This window comes from the organism of the source record quoted next, unplaced genomic scaffold (assembly GCF_019419815.1).
Source record: "Pyrus x bretschneideri cultivar Hongxiangsu unplaced genomic scaffold, Pyrus_bretschneideri_v1 Contig11, whole genome shotgun sequence".
NCBI lineage: Eukaryota > Viridiplantae > Streptophyta > Magnoliopsida > Rosales > Rosaceae > Pyrus > Pyrus x bretschneideri.
Genome location: NW_025999402.1, coordinates 8,815,914 through 8,835,000, shown reverse-complemented (window position 1 = coordinate 8,835,000; position 19,087 = coordinate 8,815,914). Strand labels below are relative to the sequence as shown.

General features: G+C 38.6%; 2 protein-coding genes across 2 annotated transcripts in view; both read right to left on the bottom strand.

The window, feature by feature from the left end:
- Positions 1-872: 872 nt before the first annotated feature.
- On the bottom strand, positions 873-2,772 carry LOC103940361 (GDSL esterase/lipase LTL1-like). Its single transcript, XM_009350463.3, has 5 exons — positions 2,435-2,772; positions 2,205-2,332; positions 1,795-2,037; positions 1,423-1,675; positions 873-1,215 (listed from the first exon to the last, which is right to left on the bottom strand). Exons 1-5 carry the CDS (start codon positions 2,661-2,663, stop codon positions 983-985), a joined length of 1,086 nt encoding a protein of 361 aa, XP_009348738.2. The 5' UTR covers positions 2,664-2,772; the 3' UTR covers positions 873-982.
- LOC103940363 (GDSL esterase/lipase LTL1) overlaps positions 873-19,087 on the bottom strand; it is a 30,149-nt gene continuing 11,934 nt past the window's right edge. The window contains exon 6 of the mRNA XM_048577243.1: positions 873-979. The gene's annotated coding sequence lies outside the window, so the exon portion shown is untranslated. The remainder of the gene's footprint in view (positions 980-19,087) is intronic.

Here is a 19,087-nt window from a genome sequence, read left to right as displayed (position 1 = left end):
TTTCAGCCTTTTTTTTGGCTTAAGTATTCTTTTTAAAAAAAAATTCATGCTCCCAATATTTCGGCTTGAACCTAGGTGTCCTTCCAATTTTTTACATCTTAGTAAGGTCTAGTTTCTACTTGTCTCTATGGTCCAGGCCTGCCAGCCTAATCCGGGTTCCCGGAAGCTATTGATATAAGCAATATTGGAGAAGGAACTTCAAGCGCATAAATAACTACTACTAACTCCTTTTGGTTACAAAAAAACGAACTTTTGAATAGTTTAGGAAGAGATTAGACAAATCACGCACCCATGTAACACGAAGAAATGTTCGGGGTATGTTCAATAGCTACAAATAAACCAAGATCAGCAAATTTGATTAAGCAATGTTGGCTATTCCACATCGGCCAGGGGGAAGAAGAAATGAGAGTTTAAATATGATTACTCTACATTAACTATTACTCTAAATAATATTGGACTAGTGATAATTACCAAATTGGTGACAATATTGTTGGACGCGGGGTCCTCGGTCTGTCACTTTGAAAATTTCACATGGTATTAGAGCCAGGGTCAGGTAAGTTCATATTGCCACTTGGATAATACCAAGAAGAGTATAAAATACCAAGAAGAGTATAAATATGATTACCCACTATCTAATAACGAGACATTTTGTAATAAAACCCCACACCTGATGGATTGAGTAAGTGATGATAAATTCCACAAGCAATGAACAAAAAGACTGAATGTAAATCAAAGATGATTGTACTAAAGTTGGTAAGTTTGACATTATCACCTTGGGGGAAATCTTGCAAATCAAACCATTACAAAAACTAGACAGCAATTGAGAAGCCAATCAGTTTTTAATCACTAGACATCCCAGCGACGCACAAACATAAATGGCAGATAGTACTGGCATTCAACACAGATCATAATCTAGTACACATAAATATAGTTTCAAATGGAAATAGTACACATAAATATTAGTTTCACATGGAAATATGTCTTAGTTCCTGGAATCCAAAGCCAAGATGGTGCTGAGATTCATGGGGTACATGTACTTTTCATCCCCTGTCATAATATTCTCAACGATCAGTCTGTTCCCCTTTTCGGACGGATGAAATGGATCCCAGAAAGAGTATAGGTCGCGGTTCGGGCACAAATTGGAAGCTCTTGTGCACAGCCCCAAGCCATTGTAAGGTCCTTGCCCACAGCATGCAATCTTTGATGTAGTAAATCCTGCACAACAAAAATTAAACAAGCAACTTTATGTCACCAACACGAAAAATGCATAGTAAGCGACAAAATGATTGGCAGGGTTGAAAATAAGCGTTGATTAGGAGATTCCTGAATAGGTTAATCTTTCGAACAAAACTTAATCCATGATCATAATATTAGGTCATGAACATAAAATTGATATAAATGTATATTGTATAATTAATTTACCAAATGCTTGAGGGTTCTTGATGAAGTCATTGCGGGTCTCCTGTACGTTGGCAGCAACGAACACATCAGAACCGAGTTGGCTGTTGACTGATCTCAGCATCTGAATGAGTTGGGGGTTGTACAGAGCCGCCGCTCGTTGCAGCTCTGCTGCGCATTCTCCGTTCCTGCTTCTCATGGCCAATTCAGCAGGCGCGCAGCCTAGCGGTCCTGTCCCCGTCACCAAAACCCTTCGTGCTCCAAGATCATACATTTTCTGTAAAGTTATGACACACAGAATGATCAATCTACACATAATTATAAGTCATTAACATGTGACATTGTCGCTTAGCTAGCAAGTTATTTTCGAACTTAGCCAAATTAGTAGTTGGTTACCAAGAGAATTTTTCGGAGCTCGGAAATGAGGTATCTGACATAGTCTGGCAGAGCAAACTGGCGAGATCTTGCGGAGAAAGGCACTAGGTAGTAGTTGTTGACAAAATCGTTGCCGCCGACGGTGAGGAGGACGAGTGCTTGATTTACGAGCTGTTTGGTCCGTTGAGGTCCGATTTGGGCAGACAACCTTCGCTGGTATTGTTGGAAGTTTAGCAATTGCGCTGGCATTCTGATTATATTTGCCTGAAAATTTCACACATATCCATCCATTACTAGTTCAAAAAAGTTTGTTGGTTGACAACTTTACCAAGGTAATTAATTTACTAGCATGTAGCACTTTTCTGCGCATGACGGGCACTAAAGAGCTAATCTCTCGCATGATCCTCTATTTGGTTTAAAAGAAAACTTACAAACTGAACCCCAGTGTCATTAAGAATTCCAACGCCAGCAGAGGCAAAGTTTGCACCAACTAGTAGCTTTTGCCCTGTGAGCTGTGGACTCAAGTATGGCAATGTAGGTTCTGCACCAAGCTTCTGACCTACACACACACACACACATATTAGGTCAATTCAGTACGTGTGAATAACGAGAAAAGAACCCGAAAAATCGGAAAGAAAAAGAGAATGGAAGAAAGCCTAACTGATATAGTCAGGAATGGTGAGGCCATTGGAGAAACGGCCGGTGGGTCGACGGGTGGGATAGTCAATGCCGTAAGGAGGAGAGTCGGCACGAGCACTGGTGGCTAAGTAGTTGTTGTTACCAGTGTCGACCAGTGAGTCTCCAAACACAAAAAAGGCACGAGCCTCAGCCCCATAACTCAACATTCCCAACGCCATGACCACACCAAAAATGGCCAATGAGCTAGCCATGGAATTGGCTTTTGACTTCTTGGGAGTAACCTAACGAAGAAAATAGAAAGGAGTTTGGACTAGATCTTTTCTTATGATTGGACAAAGATCACAGTGTTTGTGAGGAATTTTGAATAGATGAGAGGGCGGTTATATAGAGGTAGGGGTGTTTGACAATTGGAGCAAAATTTTAGGCCCACTTGTACAAAAGCAAAAGCTATATTGTAGTTTGTGTTTATGGCAATACCTTGTATGGTTGGCAATGCAAAAGAAAAATAAAAGCTAACTTTGACATTTCTGCTTCCTGTTCTAGTGATCAATTGAAGTGACTTTTCGACCAAGATTTAGGCTTTAGGTTAATCTACTACCAAGTCAACTCAGAAATGAGAAAAATTTGGTGTAATTGTCAGTTGGGTGAGGCTCATCAAAGTATGTCCTCGAATTGGAGAGAGACTACCTACACAATCCGTTACTATAAAGATATTCAAAACCATCAACGCATTAGTGCGTACACATAGAAAGTCAAAAATTCATTACAGTGCGTTATTGATTTAGAATCTGCCACAGTAGCTAGTGCAGGCAAGTCATGCTCCTACAACTAAGGGTAAATACACACTATTATGTCTATAGCCTGACGAGTGTTTTCGACACGACCATATACCCGATGACACAACAGATTTTCTAGACAAGCTATAGCACGCTTGCATCAAATCTATCAGATTTATAATAGTTAAAACAACTTAAATTAAACTTGCATATACGCTATTCAAGTTTGTTCTCTAGCTCACCTGCAACCTCATTTTTACAGTTTTTGCTTTTCAAACCTTGTGTGCTAAAGTTCTAGTAGTGTTGGAAGGGATCAAATTAACCTGCTGCAGATAAATTGTTCTTATTTGAAAACACCAGTCTTCCATGAAGAAAGTATGTCAGTATTCCATGAAGAAAGTATTCCATGAAAAATTTGGTGTAATTGTCAGTTGGGTGAGGCTCATCAAAGTATGTCCTCGAATTGGAGAGAGACTACCTACACGATCCGTTACTATAAAGATATTCAAAACCATCAATGCATTAGTGCGTGCATATAGAAAGTCAAAAATTCATTACAATGCGTTATTGATTTAGAATCTGCCACAGTAGCTAGTGTAGGCAAGTCATGCTCCTACAACTAAGGATAAATACACAATATTACGTCTATAGCCTGACGAGTGTTTTCGACACGACCATATACCCGATGACACAACAGATTTTCTAGACAAGCTAGAGCACGCTTGCATCAAATCTATCAGATTTATAATAGTTAAAACAACTTCAATTAAACTTGCATATACGCTGTTCAAGTTTGTTCTCTAGCTCACCTGCAACCTCATTTTTACAGTTTTTGCTTTTCAAACCTTGTGTGCGAAAGGTCTAGTAGTGTTGGAAGGGATCAAATTAACCTGCTGCAGATAAATTGTTCTTATTTGAAAACACCAGTATTCCATGAAGAAAGTTGGATTCCATCGTAAAACTAATTGGAAATAAGAGGAGTAGTTCAACCTCTTATAATTCCTTACAAGGTTTCTCCTTTCACCAATGTGAGACTCTTTTACCTTTAAATCCCCTCACACGCCCTCTCACATGTAGCAAATTTTCAAGCCAAGCACATGAACAACAGGAATTGGGTGATGTGGAGCAAATGTGGCCGTTAGGCTTCACACGTGGGCCAACCTGCTCTGATACCCGAAGGAAAGTTACGGTTCCACCTTAAACCAATTGGCAATGTTGCGAGTAGACCAACTTCTTATAAGCCCTTGCAAGGTTTCTCCGTTTACCGATGTGAGACTCTTTTACCTCCACATCCTCACATGCTCCCTCGCATGTGGTAACATTTTCAAGCCAAATGCTTGGCAACACGAATTGAGTGATGTGGAGCAAGTGTGGTCTTTGGGCTTTACATGTGGGCCAACCTGCTCTAGTACTAAGAAGAAGGTTGAGGTTCCACCATAAAACCAATTGGACAATATAGAAAATAACTCAACCTCTTATAATCCCTTGCAAAATTTCAAGTTTCACCAATGAGAAAACATCAAATTAATATGACAGCAATTCCACATGCAAGTAAACGGGACAGCTGGTGGTCAATTATTTGTGAAGAAATTTCCACGCTCTTGAATGACATTTCTTCTTAAAACTTTGCTTGTGACAATTACCATACCAACATCGCTATATCTAATGATAATTCAAATTTGGTGCCAGTAAATTAATGATTATGGCTGTGACCATGCATCCTTGGTTATAATTTAATTAGAAGCCATAGAATATAAGAAGCACCTATGAATATAACTTATGGACTTAAACTTTTTCACTCCCAGCAGTTTTGCTAACCTAGAAAACTTACCACCAGGGCATGTGACCAAAACTAATTGTTATCATATAAATGGGTCAATTATTTAGTCAACATAGTTCGTAGATGATTGATTGCAAAACCAACTACTCTCACAGCTCCAAACTCTTTTGCTAATCATTCTCAATTTCATATCATTATGGTCCTGAAAAAGTTGTTTATAATAATTATTGGTGATTGGAATGTGATTGAAACCCTAGATTCAATACAAAAGTATAGCTGCAAGCCTACGTGCTTTAGCATAATTTGTTTGCGAAGGAAATTGAGGTTTTACCATAAAATCAGTTGACAATATAGAGATTGAGAGTGGTCCAACTCTCTAGCTACAAGGACATGCAAGCTTTAGTAAACTTCTGATATAAGATACTTATTCGTATTCCCACACACCCCCTCACGTGTGATGAATGTTCAAATCTAACATGTAGACATCACAAATTGGAGGACGTAGAGCACGTGTGTTATTGAACTTCACACATGAACCAACTTGTTCTGAGATACATGAAAGAAGTTGAGGTTCCGCTATAGTACTACTAATAATATGGGAGTAGTCAAATTCCTTATATGTCCTCATAAGGCTTGGTCCTTTCTTGATGTAGGAGTTTTGCCTTTCACTGCATCTAGTTGAGTTGAGAAGGCGAAGAACTTGCATGAAGCAATATATATTTCTCGTCATGTCACGATGTATGCAAGTTTCTCTTGCTGAAAAGATACTTTATAACACAAGCGCGTTCTACTACTAAATAGATTTGTATTTGGGGACCCAGAATTTACTCCTCAAAATTATTGGTACGTCTAGGATAATTTGCATGAAGTAATAATAGAGCTGAGGGAGCCTTCATAATACACCCTACTACACAACAGCATCTTCGTACGAAATAACTTTGCTGGGAACGGTTCAACTAACAAAAAGAAAAGCCTTAGCTCTCCCGAGGGTTGCAAGTTTAGCTCTCCCGAGGGTTGCAAGTTTTATTCAACTCTTTTTCTCTCAACCAACTTCAAATGCCAGAAAACACCAGTTACAAAACAAAGTCACCATGCTTCCTACAGAGTTACAACATTACATTCATAAACTTCAGGTGCAATAAAACACCATTGCAAGACCTAACATGTAGATAACGCACAGTAACAAGAGGATCAGGTTCATGCAAAGCTCGATCAAGGAACCCTTCGATCAAGGAACCCTTGTTGAGGGTTTTCTTCATCCAGTTGAAGATGAAAAACACAACGGTGTTGGTCACTTCAAAGAGTCGGAAAAGGAACTGGTTCTCGACAAGAGTTTTTGAAGGAGTGAAGTCCAGCATAGAGGGTTGCCGAGGCAATTAGTGCTGCATAATGCTCACCGTCCCGCCTTGCTCAGTTGAATGCGCTTCAGCCTATTTTGTCTCAGGTGCCAATGCCATGGCAACGGTATCATCAGAACATAAATGCAGAAGAACATCACAAGTTCACAACAATCATAATCTAAATATGTGGCGTTTCGGGTCCTTTAGAATAACATTGAAGAACTAATCTGTCCAAATTCTCTATTTCTTGAAAAACACATACACTTGAATGGCAAAAACAAAAAGAGAAGAGTAGCATCATAAGTTCACAACTTAGTCATTCAAATGTATAGAATCAATCAACGGTGTAAGTATCAAGTAACATATTCATAATAAACCGTTTATTTACTCGATATGTTTCCCAATCATTTAATTTATATGACCAAGATATGTTATTCGTAAGTGGAGGGATATATGTGCATCCCCCCTATCAAACCTGTTACATCAAAACTTTTCATTCACGAAAGGAACTAAATCACATCTGCTCTATTGATGAAACTGTATTCAAATACAGCAGTTAAACAAGTAGTCACATATCTGTTGTGCTAGGATAACACCAAATCAATTTTTGGAACCAACTCAAGCTAACCCACAGGAAATATATCAAATAAAATGCAAGAACAAAATATAAAAGACACCAAGATTTTAACGAGGTTCCTCAACAGTCAGTGTAACTGGAGTACGTCCTCGGAGCAGTAGGAGCTCACCCAATAATCCACTATCAACCAAATGGGAGTTTACAAAGTGTTGGCAATCTCACAACCCAAAAGCTCTCACACACCAAAGAAACAAATAGAGAAGAAAATATAGTGATTAATTTCTTCTCTATACAAAGCTCAAAGCTATTACAATTACTTTGATGGATGATTACTAACCAAAGAGAAGAGCACCTTCTTCTCTTCGAAATGGGGTTGCTGCTCCATATTTCTTCTTCTTCTCTGCCCTCTGTTTTTCAGCTCTCACTCTCTCCCTTAAACAATGAGGATAATTGCTATCCTTTAATTAAAACCCCAAAGCCATCCGTGGCTTTTCCCATGGGTCAAGACAAAAAACAATTCCCTGTTTTCCTCCCCAAACCAAGGAAGACACAATGATGTTGTCCACCTTTTTTTTTTTTCTTTTCAACAAACATCATCATGTCCACTTGGCCACTAATTCAACAATCTCCACCTTGGCCAAGTTCCGAAAACGCCATGATAAGCCAACCAACACAATTGACACAAAAAATCACTCCCAAACACTAGCAAGAGAACAACTCATGCCGAGCCAATTCTCCAAAACTCCTACTGCTCAACGCCTTCTTTATATAGGCAAAATGTGAGCCAAGTTCAAGCAATGAACAAACTTGGCTACACCAACAACCTTAGTCAACATATCAGCGGGGTTGTCTTTAGTTGGAATCTTCTGGAAAATGATTTCTCCTTCACCAACAACTTCACGAACAAAGTGATAACGCACATCTATGTGCTTGGTCCTCGCATGATGAACCTAATACTTAGCCAAATAAATGGCACTCTGACTATCACAATGCACCTCCACCTGCTTCTGATCAACCCCCAAATCTCTAATCAGCCCATGTATCCAAATGGCCTCCTTTATAGCTTCAGCAACTGCCATATATTCAGCCTCTGTAGTAGACAAAGCAACAGACGACTGCAAAATGGACCTCCAACAAACTGGCCCTTTAGCCATAGTAAACACATAGCCTGTAGTAGACTTCCTTCCATCTAGATCACCTGCATAATCTGAATCAACATAACCAACTGCAAAATGACCAATACCAGAGTCATCTCTCTCAAAGCATAAACCAACGTCTCGAGTACCATGGAGATATCTCAATATCCATTTAGCTGCTTGCCAATGCTCTTTACCTGGATTATGCATATATCGACTCACCATGCCAACTGCATGAGCAATATCCGGTCTAGAGCATACCATTGCATACATCAAACTACCAACCAAATTTGCATATGGTATATCTTTCATTTGCAGCTTCTCTTTATCAGTTTTAGGACACTGTAGAGAACTCAATTTAAAATGATGAGCCAAAGGGGTACTAACCGGTTTGGTTGAGTCATGAACTCCAAACTTCTGAATCAACTTCTCAAGGTAGTGTCTTTGATTCAAGCATACCAAACCTTTCTTTCTGTCTCTAGTGATCTCCATGCCAAGGATCTTCTTTGCTTCACCAAGATCCTTCATCTCAAACTCATTCTTCATTTGCTTCTTCAATTTCTCAATCTCTTCAACATTCTTTGAGGCAATCAACATATCATCAACATATATCAACAAATAAATGAAAGACCCATCTTGCAACTTCTTGAAGTACACACAATGATCATATTGACTTCTAGAATAATTTTGGCCTCTCATAAATTTATCAAACCTCAAATACCATTGTCTTGGAGATTGCTTCAAGCCATAAAGTGATTTCTTCAACTTGCAAAACAAATTTTCTTTCCCTTTCACCATATACCCATCCGGTTGACACATATAGATCTCTTCATTCAAATCACCATGTAGGAAAGCCGTTTTCACATCGAGTTGCACAAGCTCAACATCATATTGTGCAACAAGAGCTAACATAATACGAATTGAGGAGTGCTTCACAACTGGAGAAAATATTTCGTTGTAGTCAATGCCCTCCTTTTGTGCATACCCTTTAGCAACTAATCTTGCTTTGAATCTCACATTGCTTTTCTCATCAGCATCTTCCTTCTTGGCATACACCCATTTGCAACCAATAGCTTTCTTACCCTTAGGCAATTTAGCTAACTCCCAAGTCTTGTTCTTCAAGAGAGAATTCATCTCATCACCCATGGCATTGCACCACTTCTCATTTTCCTCACTCTCAATGGCTTCCTCAAAATTGGATGGAATCTCATCAGTGATAATAGGAAGAGCAAAAGCAACATAGTCACTATACCGAGCTGGCTTGGTAATATTTCTCTTTCCTCTGTTCTTAGCAATAGACTCTTGAGGTGAAACTTGCTCTTCAACTTGAATAGAATCTTCAAGTTCAACTTCTTCAACATCCTCATAGTCTCCCACTTCTTCACTTGTAGTGGCTTCGACATCAGCGGAAATAGGATTTGAAGTACTAGAGGCAACTTTCTCAAGCTCCACTTGTTGGACATCTTTCACATTCTTTTCAGAGTCTCTGAACATATTTTCTTCATCAAATGTCACATCTCTGCTGATTACAAGTTTCTTCATCTCCGGGCACCATAACCTGTAACCTTTGACACCACTACTAAAACCAAGAAAGATAGGCTTTTTGGCTCTAGGATCAAGTTTATTTTCAGTTACATGAAAATAAGCAGGTGAACCAAAAATACGAATATAATTATAATCATTAGAAGGTTTTCCAGTCTATACCTCAATTGGCGTCTGACCCTGAATAGCAGCTGAGGGTAATCGGTTGATGATGTGACATGCATAAGTAACTGCCTCTGCCCAAAACGACTTGCTCAAACCCGACTGAGACAACATGCATCTAACCTTCTCAAGCAAGGTTCGATTCAATCTTTCTGCAACTCCATTTTGTTGTGGAGTTCCCTTGACACTGAAATGTCTTACAATCCCTTCTTCTTTGCAAACTTTAAAGAAAGGGTCGGATGTGTATTCACCACCATTATCCGATCTCAAAATCTTAATCTTTCTCCCAGTCTGGTTCTCAACCATTTTCTTCCAACCCAAGAAAATGCTCAACACCTCACTCTTGTGCTTCATAGTGTAGACCCAAGACCTTCTTGAATAATCATCAACAAAGGTCACGAACCAATGTCTACCACTCAAAGAGGGAGTCTTTGTAGGACCCCAAACATCCGAATGCACATAATCAAGAATGCCCTTCGTCTGATGTACAACAGTACCAAAATTCACTCTAGTTTGCTTCCCCAAGACACAATGCTCACAGAAATCAAGCTTACAAGTCGTGGCACCTTTTAGAAGACCTTGTTTCACAAGCCCTTGTAGAGCTTTCTCACCGGCATGGCCTAATCTCATATGCCACAATCTAGTAGTATCAGAATCGGATGTGCCCATATTTTTTGAGACTACAGATGCTTCACCTGTCACAGTGCTTCCTTGCAATAAATACAAATGGCCACATCGAGGAGCTTTCATCACAACAAGTGCACCACAAGTCACCTTCAATGTCTGCCCATCTGAATGAAACATGAAGCCCTTGGCTTCCAAAGTTCCCAAAGAAATAAAATTTTTCTTCAAATTCGGTACATACCGAACACCTGTCAACTCTTTAACCATGCCATCATGCAACTTCAAACGAACTGTACCAATCCCTTTTGTTGTGCAAGGATTGTCATCTCCCATGAACACAACACCGCCATCAAACTCTTTCAAGCTTGAAAACCAATCCTTGTGAGGAGTCATATGATGAGTACAACCCGTATCCAACACCCACTTAGTAGCAAAATCAAATGATGAGGAAGTGGTTAAAGCAAAATCAGGAAAATCTGTTTCAACTTCAGCAACATTAGCTTCAGAACTTTCTTTACCTTTGGTCTTCAATTTAGGACAATCTTTCTTCCAATGGCCCTTATTACGACAAAAGGCACATTCATCCCTTTCCAAAGGTTTTCTACCTTTAGAGTTTCCTCTAGGTCGAGACTGTGATTTTTTCTTGCTAGAAGAGGATCTCCTCTCCGATGATCTACCTCTAACAAATAAAGCTTCAGAGGTACTATCATGATTTTTATCTCTATGCCTCATTTCATAATTCATCAAGGCATTTGACACATCTTCAAATTTCACAGTTTCTTTACCATGCATAATAGTGGTAACAAAATGCTCATAAGAGTCCGGCAAGGAATTCAACAATATTAAGGCCTTATCTTCATCCTTAATATCCTCATCTAAATTTAACAAGTCGGCAATCAACTTATTAAAAGCATCAAGGTGTCTAATCATTTTTGTACCTTCTTTGTATTGGAAGCGGTAGAGCTTTTTCTTCAAGTGTAGCCGGTTCTCTGCACTCTTCGTCATATACTTGTCTTCCAATTTTTGCCACAACACACTTGCCAAAGTCTCCCGCATCACAAAATACTTCTGAGTTTTTGCAAGGCACAACCGAATTGAAGAGCAAGCCCACAAATTTAATTTCTCCCATTCCAGTTTCGACATAGCTTCAGGCTTCTCTCCCAAGGCGGCAAGAAGATCTTGTTGAGCCAACACATCTTTAACCTCACATTGCCACATCCCGAAGTTGTTTGTGCCATCAAACTTTTCCACTTCGAACTTTGCATTTTGCACCGTAGTTCTTGCAAACCCGGAACTGCTTCCAAAAGGATTCTCATCTTGCCCGTCTGACATCTTTGGCAACTAGACAGTACCCAAGAGCAACCAGTGCTCTGATACCAATTGTTGTGCTAGGATAGCACCAAATCAATTTTTGGAACCAACTCAAGCTAACCCACAGGAAATATATCAAATAAAATGCAAGAACAAAATATAAAAGACACCAAGATTTTAACGAGGTTCCTCAACAGTCAGTGTAACTGGAGTACGTCCTCGGAGCAGTAGGAGCTCACCCAATAATCCACTATCAACCAAATGGGAGTTTACAAAGTGTTGGCAATCTCACAACCCAAAAGCTCTCACACACCAAAGAAACAAATAGAGAAGAAAATATAGTGATTAATTTCTTCTCTATACAAAGCTCAAAGCTATTACAATTACTTTGATGGATGATTACTAACCAAAGAGAAGAGCACATTCTTCTCTTCGAAATGGGGTTGCTGCTCCATATTTCTTCTTCTTCTCTGCCCTCTGTTTTTCAGCTCTCACTCTCTCCCTTAAACAATGAGGATAATTGCTATCCTTTAATTAAAACCCCAAAGCCATCCGTGGCTTTTCCCATGGGTCAAGACAAAAAACAATTCCCTGTTTTCCTCCCCAAACCAAGGAAGACACAATGATGTTGTCCACCTTTTTTTTTTCTTTCTTTTCAACAAACATCATCATGTCCACTTGGCCACTAATTCAACAAGATCTTGCAAATCCACTACATAAACGTCAGGTACCCGAAAACACCAGTTAATTAACATTATAAACTTCGGGTGTTCGAAAACACCAGTTACACAACAAGGTACCATGTTTCTACCAAGATTCTAAAAAACGCTAGGTGCTAGTCAGGCGGCGGGTTAGCCCCTAACGCCTAGGCAGCTAGGTGTTGCCTAGGCGGCCTAGGCAAATTTAGGTAAATTTCTTGTATATCTTGTAAATAAGTGCATATTGACACTTACAAAAAATTTTACTTGTATGAAATCCATGGATAAGATAATAAAAGAATAATAAAATGCAAAAAGAGTATCCAACAAGTCCAAAATTTAAAAACACATTAAGCATATATGCCATATAACCATAGTGAGGAGTATTGTAGGATGACACATGTACAACAAGTTCACAATTTAAAACAACATAAAATGGAAAATAAGGAAATTTAGTAATGTAAGATACTTATCTTTAGCATCCGGAATTTAAGTTGATACACAACACACCTATTCTATAAAATTAACAAAATTTCAAGGTATAATTAGAACTTAGATTTTAAACAAATTTCACAAAAAAACAAAAGAAAAAAAAAAAAAAACCACCCAGCCGCCTAGCCCGCCTAGGGCCACGTAGAGCCACCCCGATTTTTCTAGTCGTTGTGCACAAAATCGCCTCGGTTCCAAGGCGCTGCCTAGGGCGTTTTTTAGAACACTAGTTTCTACATAATTACATCACATTCATAAACTTCGGGTGCCCGAAAACACCAGTTAGACAACAAAGTTACCATGTTTCTTACCGAATTACATCATCATAACATAAGCTGCAGGTGCAGCAGGAGCAAGAAAACATATTCGCAACGCCTAGTATGTAAACAAGGCACAGTAAAGAGAGGAGCGGCTTCAATGTAAACTCGATCGGGGGAACCCCTGCTGAGGATTTTCATCATCCAAATGGAGATGAAAAACCCTGCGGCGTTGAAGACTTCAAAGAGTTGGAAAAGGAACTGGTTCTTAACAAGAGCGCATGAAGGGTAAAGTCCAGCATAGAAGGTTGCCATGGCAATTAGTGTAGCCATAAACAACATCATCTCGCGTTGCAGACTTGCATTCTTCTCTGCCTCCAGCGCCATGGGGTTGGTATCATTGCTGCAATAGGCATGGGAAAATCAGTTGCAGATCGAAGGGAAAATGTAATCAAATTCCAGACAGCCTAGTAAAGAACATAATATTTACTTAAAAACATAATCGCATCAAATATATGCTATAACAGAGGAACATCACTAGTTAAATGAGAATATAAAACTGTGGGGTGTTCCGGATTCTTTTCGACTAACACAAAAGAACTAACCTCACCAAATCCTCATTTACTTTGGGAAAACAAGAATACGAACCTGTAAATCGTAAACTTTTTCGAGCAACACATACTTCATTGGCAAAAAAACCAGAGGAACATTGCGAGTTCACAAACTCATAATCTAAATCAATAGCATTCAACAATAAAACCAGTTGTATCTAAACCTGGCAAAGAACATACCCTGGTTTGCCGGTCAGCCTTCTGCCCCTGCGACCCAAGCCAACCAAAGCAGAATTTAAGGCCAATAGCATTTACTTCTAACTCTGAATAACAAATCTCGCCTAACCCTCTATTTTTCAAACAATGCATATACTTAGTGGCATGCAGAGTAGCATCTCAAGTTTCACAACACGTATAATTAAAATGTGGCGCTCCAGCGTCCTTTAGACTAACACTAAAGAACTAATCTCTAATCCTCTATTTTCGGAGAACGCATATACTCAAAGGGTAAAAAGAAAATAAATATATAAAAAAAAAAAACAGAGTGGCATCACTAGTTTACGACAATCATAATCTAATACGTGAAGTTCCAACATCTTTTAGACTAACACTGGAAAACTAATATCGCCTAATCCTCTATTTTTTTTTTCAGAGAACACATTGACTTGAATGGCAAAAAAAATGCAGAGTAACATCACAAGTTCAAAACAATTATATACTATAACAAAAACATTCAATGATAAAACAAAATAAAAAAGAAAAATTAAATTTGAAGTAAAATGACCTCTTTGCCATATTCATCCAAAAAAGTTAAGAATCTGAAACAGAACAGGATAAAATTGTTAATGACAGTTCATTGACAAAAAAAAAAAAAAAAGTAAAAAAATGAAACTAAAATCCAAGCTCCAGTCACCACCAAACCTCAAAAACCCTAGATCCGATACCTAAAATATCTCTAGGGTTAGGGTTTAACGGTTTGGAAAGAACACACGAACAAAAGAAGGTTCTAGAAACTAGAAAGTAGAGAAGGTCAGGGCTTCTTTTTCTACTAGTGTTTATTTAATTATTTAAATTTACTTTTTATTAACGAGCTGCTTCTATTGCTGCGGTTTGTGCGACGAGTTGAAAGAGGATAAATAATAAAATAAAATGGATAATTATTTTATTACCCCAAGAGTAAACTAGGGGTGGGCAAACGGGTAGAGGAACCGCGGATTAGGGCGGGTACAGGCTGGTTCCAAATGTTTTAGAAAATAAACGGCCGGGCCCATGTCATTTACGGGGTGGGCCGGTTCCTAAACCTTAGAAAAAGGAGACCCCGGACCGACCCGTTTCTAATTATAATCAACGGTCGAGATTGAATGATAACTTATCATTCAATCTGAACTGTTAGTTTGTACCCTAATCTCACACTCTCACCACGGTCTCACTCACAGACTCTCTCACTCACTCACTTCCACCTTTCCTCCACCATCCATCACTCGACTCCCTCGAAGCCGCGACCAACACAACCCATCCAGCCATCCTCCGACCTCGACGACATCCCAATTCCCAAGACCTAGAGAACCCCCAGGTCCCACAACCTCGATTCTCTCCTCTTCGATAACACCACCGCCGTTGCGACCACCATCAGCCCCCTATCACCGACGTCGAGGACACTGTGCGACCAGCCTAGATTCTTTTACTTGCCCGGCTACCAATAAGTCTACTTCTTCGAAAATTGAACTGCTACCAGCCTATGTTGACCTGTTAGGTTAGGATTATGGATCTGTTAGGATGGGATTGTGGATATGTTAGAATGATAACTTGTTATTTAGGACGTTGGTAGTGCCGTGGTAGAATATAGAATTTGTGCAAATGCAATATGTGCAATTGCTGCAATCTGTGGTTTGCAGTATGTGTAAACTGCAATAATCTCTTATAACCAACATACTCTGCAGCAGTGATCTTCCTTTTACCAAAAGCCAACTTTATCCGCAAGAATTGTTAAAGTTGAACATGTGCAGTTGTGCACCAGAAGATGGTTGCAATATATTATAAATAGCTAATAGCTTTAAATTTTTGTAGGACGAATATTGGGCTCCTCAAGATTTCAAGAGGCTATTATCGAACGATGTTTGAATCTATGCCGGTGTAATGGTTGGAATGTAATGTTTGAAACTGAATTTGTGTTGTTGTAATTGTTTTTTCCCAAACAAAAAAAAAAAAAAAAAAAAGGGAATCGTGGACTCGGCTCGGACCAGCCCGTTTGAAACGGGCCGGGTTCGGTTCAATTCCTGTAATGAAATATGATGTACCCGGCCCAGCCCGTTTTGTTTAAGCTCTGGTTCCTTCAAAATTAGGCCCGGCCCGTGCAGTGACGAAGCCACGTAGGGGCAAGGAGGGGCGGCCGCCGAAAATCAACACTGAAATTGAGGAACTTTCTGGTTCGTCTTTACTCGTCGGAGAATCTAGTTCTGCAGCGGCTGCACTGCTCTGTGCAGGGCTGCTAGGGTGGTTTTTTTTTTTTTTTTTTTTTTTTTTTTAATACCCAGGTCATATGATGCCGTTTTGGACCTGGGTTTAAAATTAATTTGAAACGACGTCGTTTTACTGAATAAAAGCTTGAGACTTCGCTTCCTTCTTGGTTGCAAACTTGGAAGCGTTTCCGTATCTTTCTATTTCTCAGACATTCCCTGCCTTCTTTCCTCTCTCTCTAGGATTGTTTATTTAGTCTATGGCATTCTTTCTGCATCCCAAATCAGATGTGATCAAGTAGATCATAATCCATTAGGGGCGGTGCAGACATTGCTTATTTTTTATTTTTTATTTTATGTTTTATTAAATTTTCCTTCAAAAAAATTTGAATGAATGCCAGACCCCTTCGTCTTCTTCTCTGCAATCTAGTGTAATGAGAACTGTCATGGAGTTTTAATTGTTTTGTGTTTTCGTATTATACACTGTCACATATGTAATGGATAAGGAACCTGAAAGGAGTATGGATCATACTAATTCTTGTTCATTGTTTTGGCTAAAATGTAGTACATAATTAAAATGAAAAACGTTTACTTTTTTTATATTTCGCCCCTCCTCCTGATAATTTCTGGCTTCGCCATTGGGCCCGTGCCCAAGTAAACTGCGGGGAACGTGAGGAGAAAGAAGCGATGTGGAAGGGTGAAAAGGGCGCAACGGCAACTGGGATGACAAAAGGATCCTTTTCCTGGAGATCGTGGGAATCTCGTGATTGTGATCGTTCATCATATATCGTGCGGTCAGTTTTCGTTAGATAATATTTATATTTAATTTTAAATTTTAAATGATTTCTAATCGCATGATATACGATAAATGGTCATGATCACGGGATTCCATCATTTTCCAAATGATGGGAAGTTGCCCTAGTTGGTCAATCTATAGGGGTTAAAAATGTAGGGTTTGCTGGCATGTGATTTTGGATGGTTAAAACTTATGGAGGAGGATTCTCTCCCCTTCTATTCTCATCCCCTTCCCTCCTCTTCTCTCACATATTGTTTTTAGTCTTATTATCTCTATAAAAAAATCAATACAAGATGTTGACGTAGCTAAACCGTAACCGTTCAAATAGGAGGGGAGGGAACGGGAGAGAGATTAGGAGAGGAGATAATCCTCCTCCAAAACTTATAAGTGTTTTTAATGACTAAAGACTTTATTTTTTTAAAAAAAAAGTTTTTTAGTTGGTTGAAAGCGATTTTCGTAAAAACGTTTTTAGAGTCAATCTTCGTAAAAATGCAAGTGAATCTTGTAAAAGCACTTCAAGTGCTTTTAGACACAAAATTTTTTTCTCTAAAAACGGTTTCAGTCAGTTTAAAAACACTTCCAAATTAGTCATAAAAACGCATTCATTTTGGAAAACTGTTGTTTGGCCAAAAATTTACAAATGTTTTTAGTTAAAAATAGAAGCACTTGGAGTGGGTTTTAAAGAAATGCCAGGTGAAAACACGGGAAGTATTTGACTCCCTTTAATGAAATTTTTTCGGGACAAACCTCCTGTGTGGGCAAAGTTCACGAGGGTGGCGACCCTTAAAGCAGACTGGACAAATATTATAATCATGGCCGCATTTCTCAGTCCCACAAAAAATGCAATTATACTTGTAGACGAAAGTCGGAGAGTCTTCAACAACCTTTTTTTCTTCTTCAAGTTGGAGTTGACTCAGAGTGTCTTTAACAACCCTTGTTTTTTTTTTTTTTTTCTTTTTTTTTTCTTCTTCTTCAAGTCAGGATCGACAGAGTCTTCAACAGCCCGTTCATCAAAAGCAATTTTTCTCAATCAACATGTTTATAGTTTCATTGGTTAGAGTTTTGTTCAACAATGGAGGGTGGGAGGGTTTTGATAATTGAGAAAATAAATAATACGCTAAAACTGATTTGAGGTGTATTTAGAATTTTTTTATAAAAAAAAAAACCTAATAAGGTCAAGATTATCATTGCATAATGGGGTAAATAAGTTATTTAATATTAAATTTTAATATGGGGTGCATTCAATATTTTGTGGGATGCTAATATAAAAAGTCTTTCTAAACTATTCCTATATTTTTATTTAGACAATCTAAAATGCCTTTAGACTTTAAGAAAATATCAAAATTGTATTTACCAATTTTTTCTAGATTTAACACTGCCATATAAAAAAACCCACGAGTTTTTCATATCGTGCTAAAGACTGAAGCAGTCACTCTCTTGGTCTGCATCTTTCCCAAGCCTTTCTCTATCTTCATGCACATACATTTGAATTTAACAATGCCAGTTTGTCTATTGCCCGTAACTGGTAAATTGAGTGGTGCAGACTTCATGCATTGATTGAATTTGACTTGAAAACTCTAAACCCACGTTAGTAATTGAGACTTATGATTGACAGATGAGGTGTCACCGTGTCAGAAGGCCTAAAAATACTTTTCTTTCTCATTTGTTCTTTGTGTCTGCTAGCTTTCTATGACTGCTCCTATTTTTTTATTTTTAAGCTTGTAATTTTGGGTCTATGCGTTGTTAACTAGGACATAATCAATTCATAATGCAGTGGTGTATGTTGTTATTGTAAGAATATAAAGAATGGTTAGGATCATGCCAAGTGTCATAAGATTGTATCTTTTAGTTAGTTAGTTAGAGATGTTATTCTCAATATATATACACCAATGTAATAGCTTGCATGGTAAGAAAACAAAAGAAGAAAACAGAATATATGAAATCTCCTTATCTCTCTTTTTCAATCTCTCTCTAGTTCTTGAAACCCTAGCTATATTTCTTGATCTTTCTACGTTAACATGGTATCATTCGCCATTGATGCTCACACTGCTTACTTCGATCTTCTGGCTGCTTCCGCTCATCTTCTCCGTCTGTGAATTTCGCTGGCAGACTTCTGGTATTTTCTTTCTTTTCTGATCTCTAGGGTTTCTGGTGTTCTTCATCTCCTTCTTTCTGCGAGT

What these genes read in the sequence shown, in the direction of transcription:
- LOC103940361 (XM_009350463.3), bottom strand. Translation starts at nt 2,663, where the DNA reads ATGGCTAGCTCATTGGCCATTTTTGGTGTGGTCATGGCGTTGGGAATG. An exon ending in CACCATTCCTGACTATATCA is followed by an intron (nt 2,333 to 2,434) that starts GTTAGGCTTTCT and finishes GTGTGTGTGTAG; the next exon opens with GTCAGAAGCTTGGTGCAGAA. An exon ending in CAAGAACCCTCAAGCATTTG is followed by an intron (nt 1,216 to 1,422) that starts GTAAATTAATTA and finishes TTTGTTGTGCAG; the next exon opens with GATTTACTACATCAAAGATT.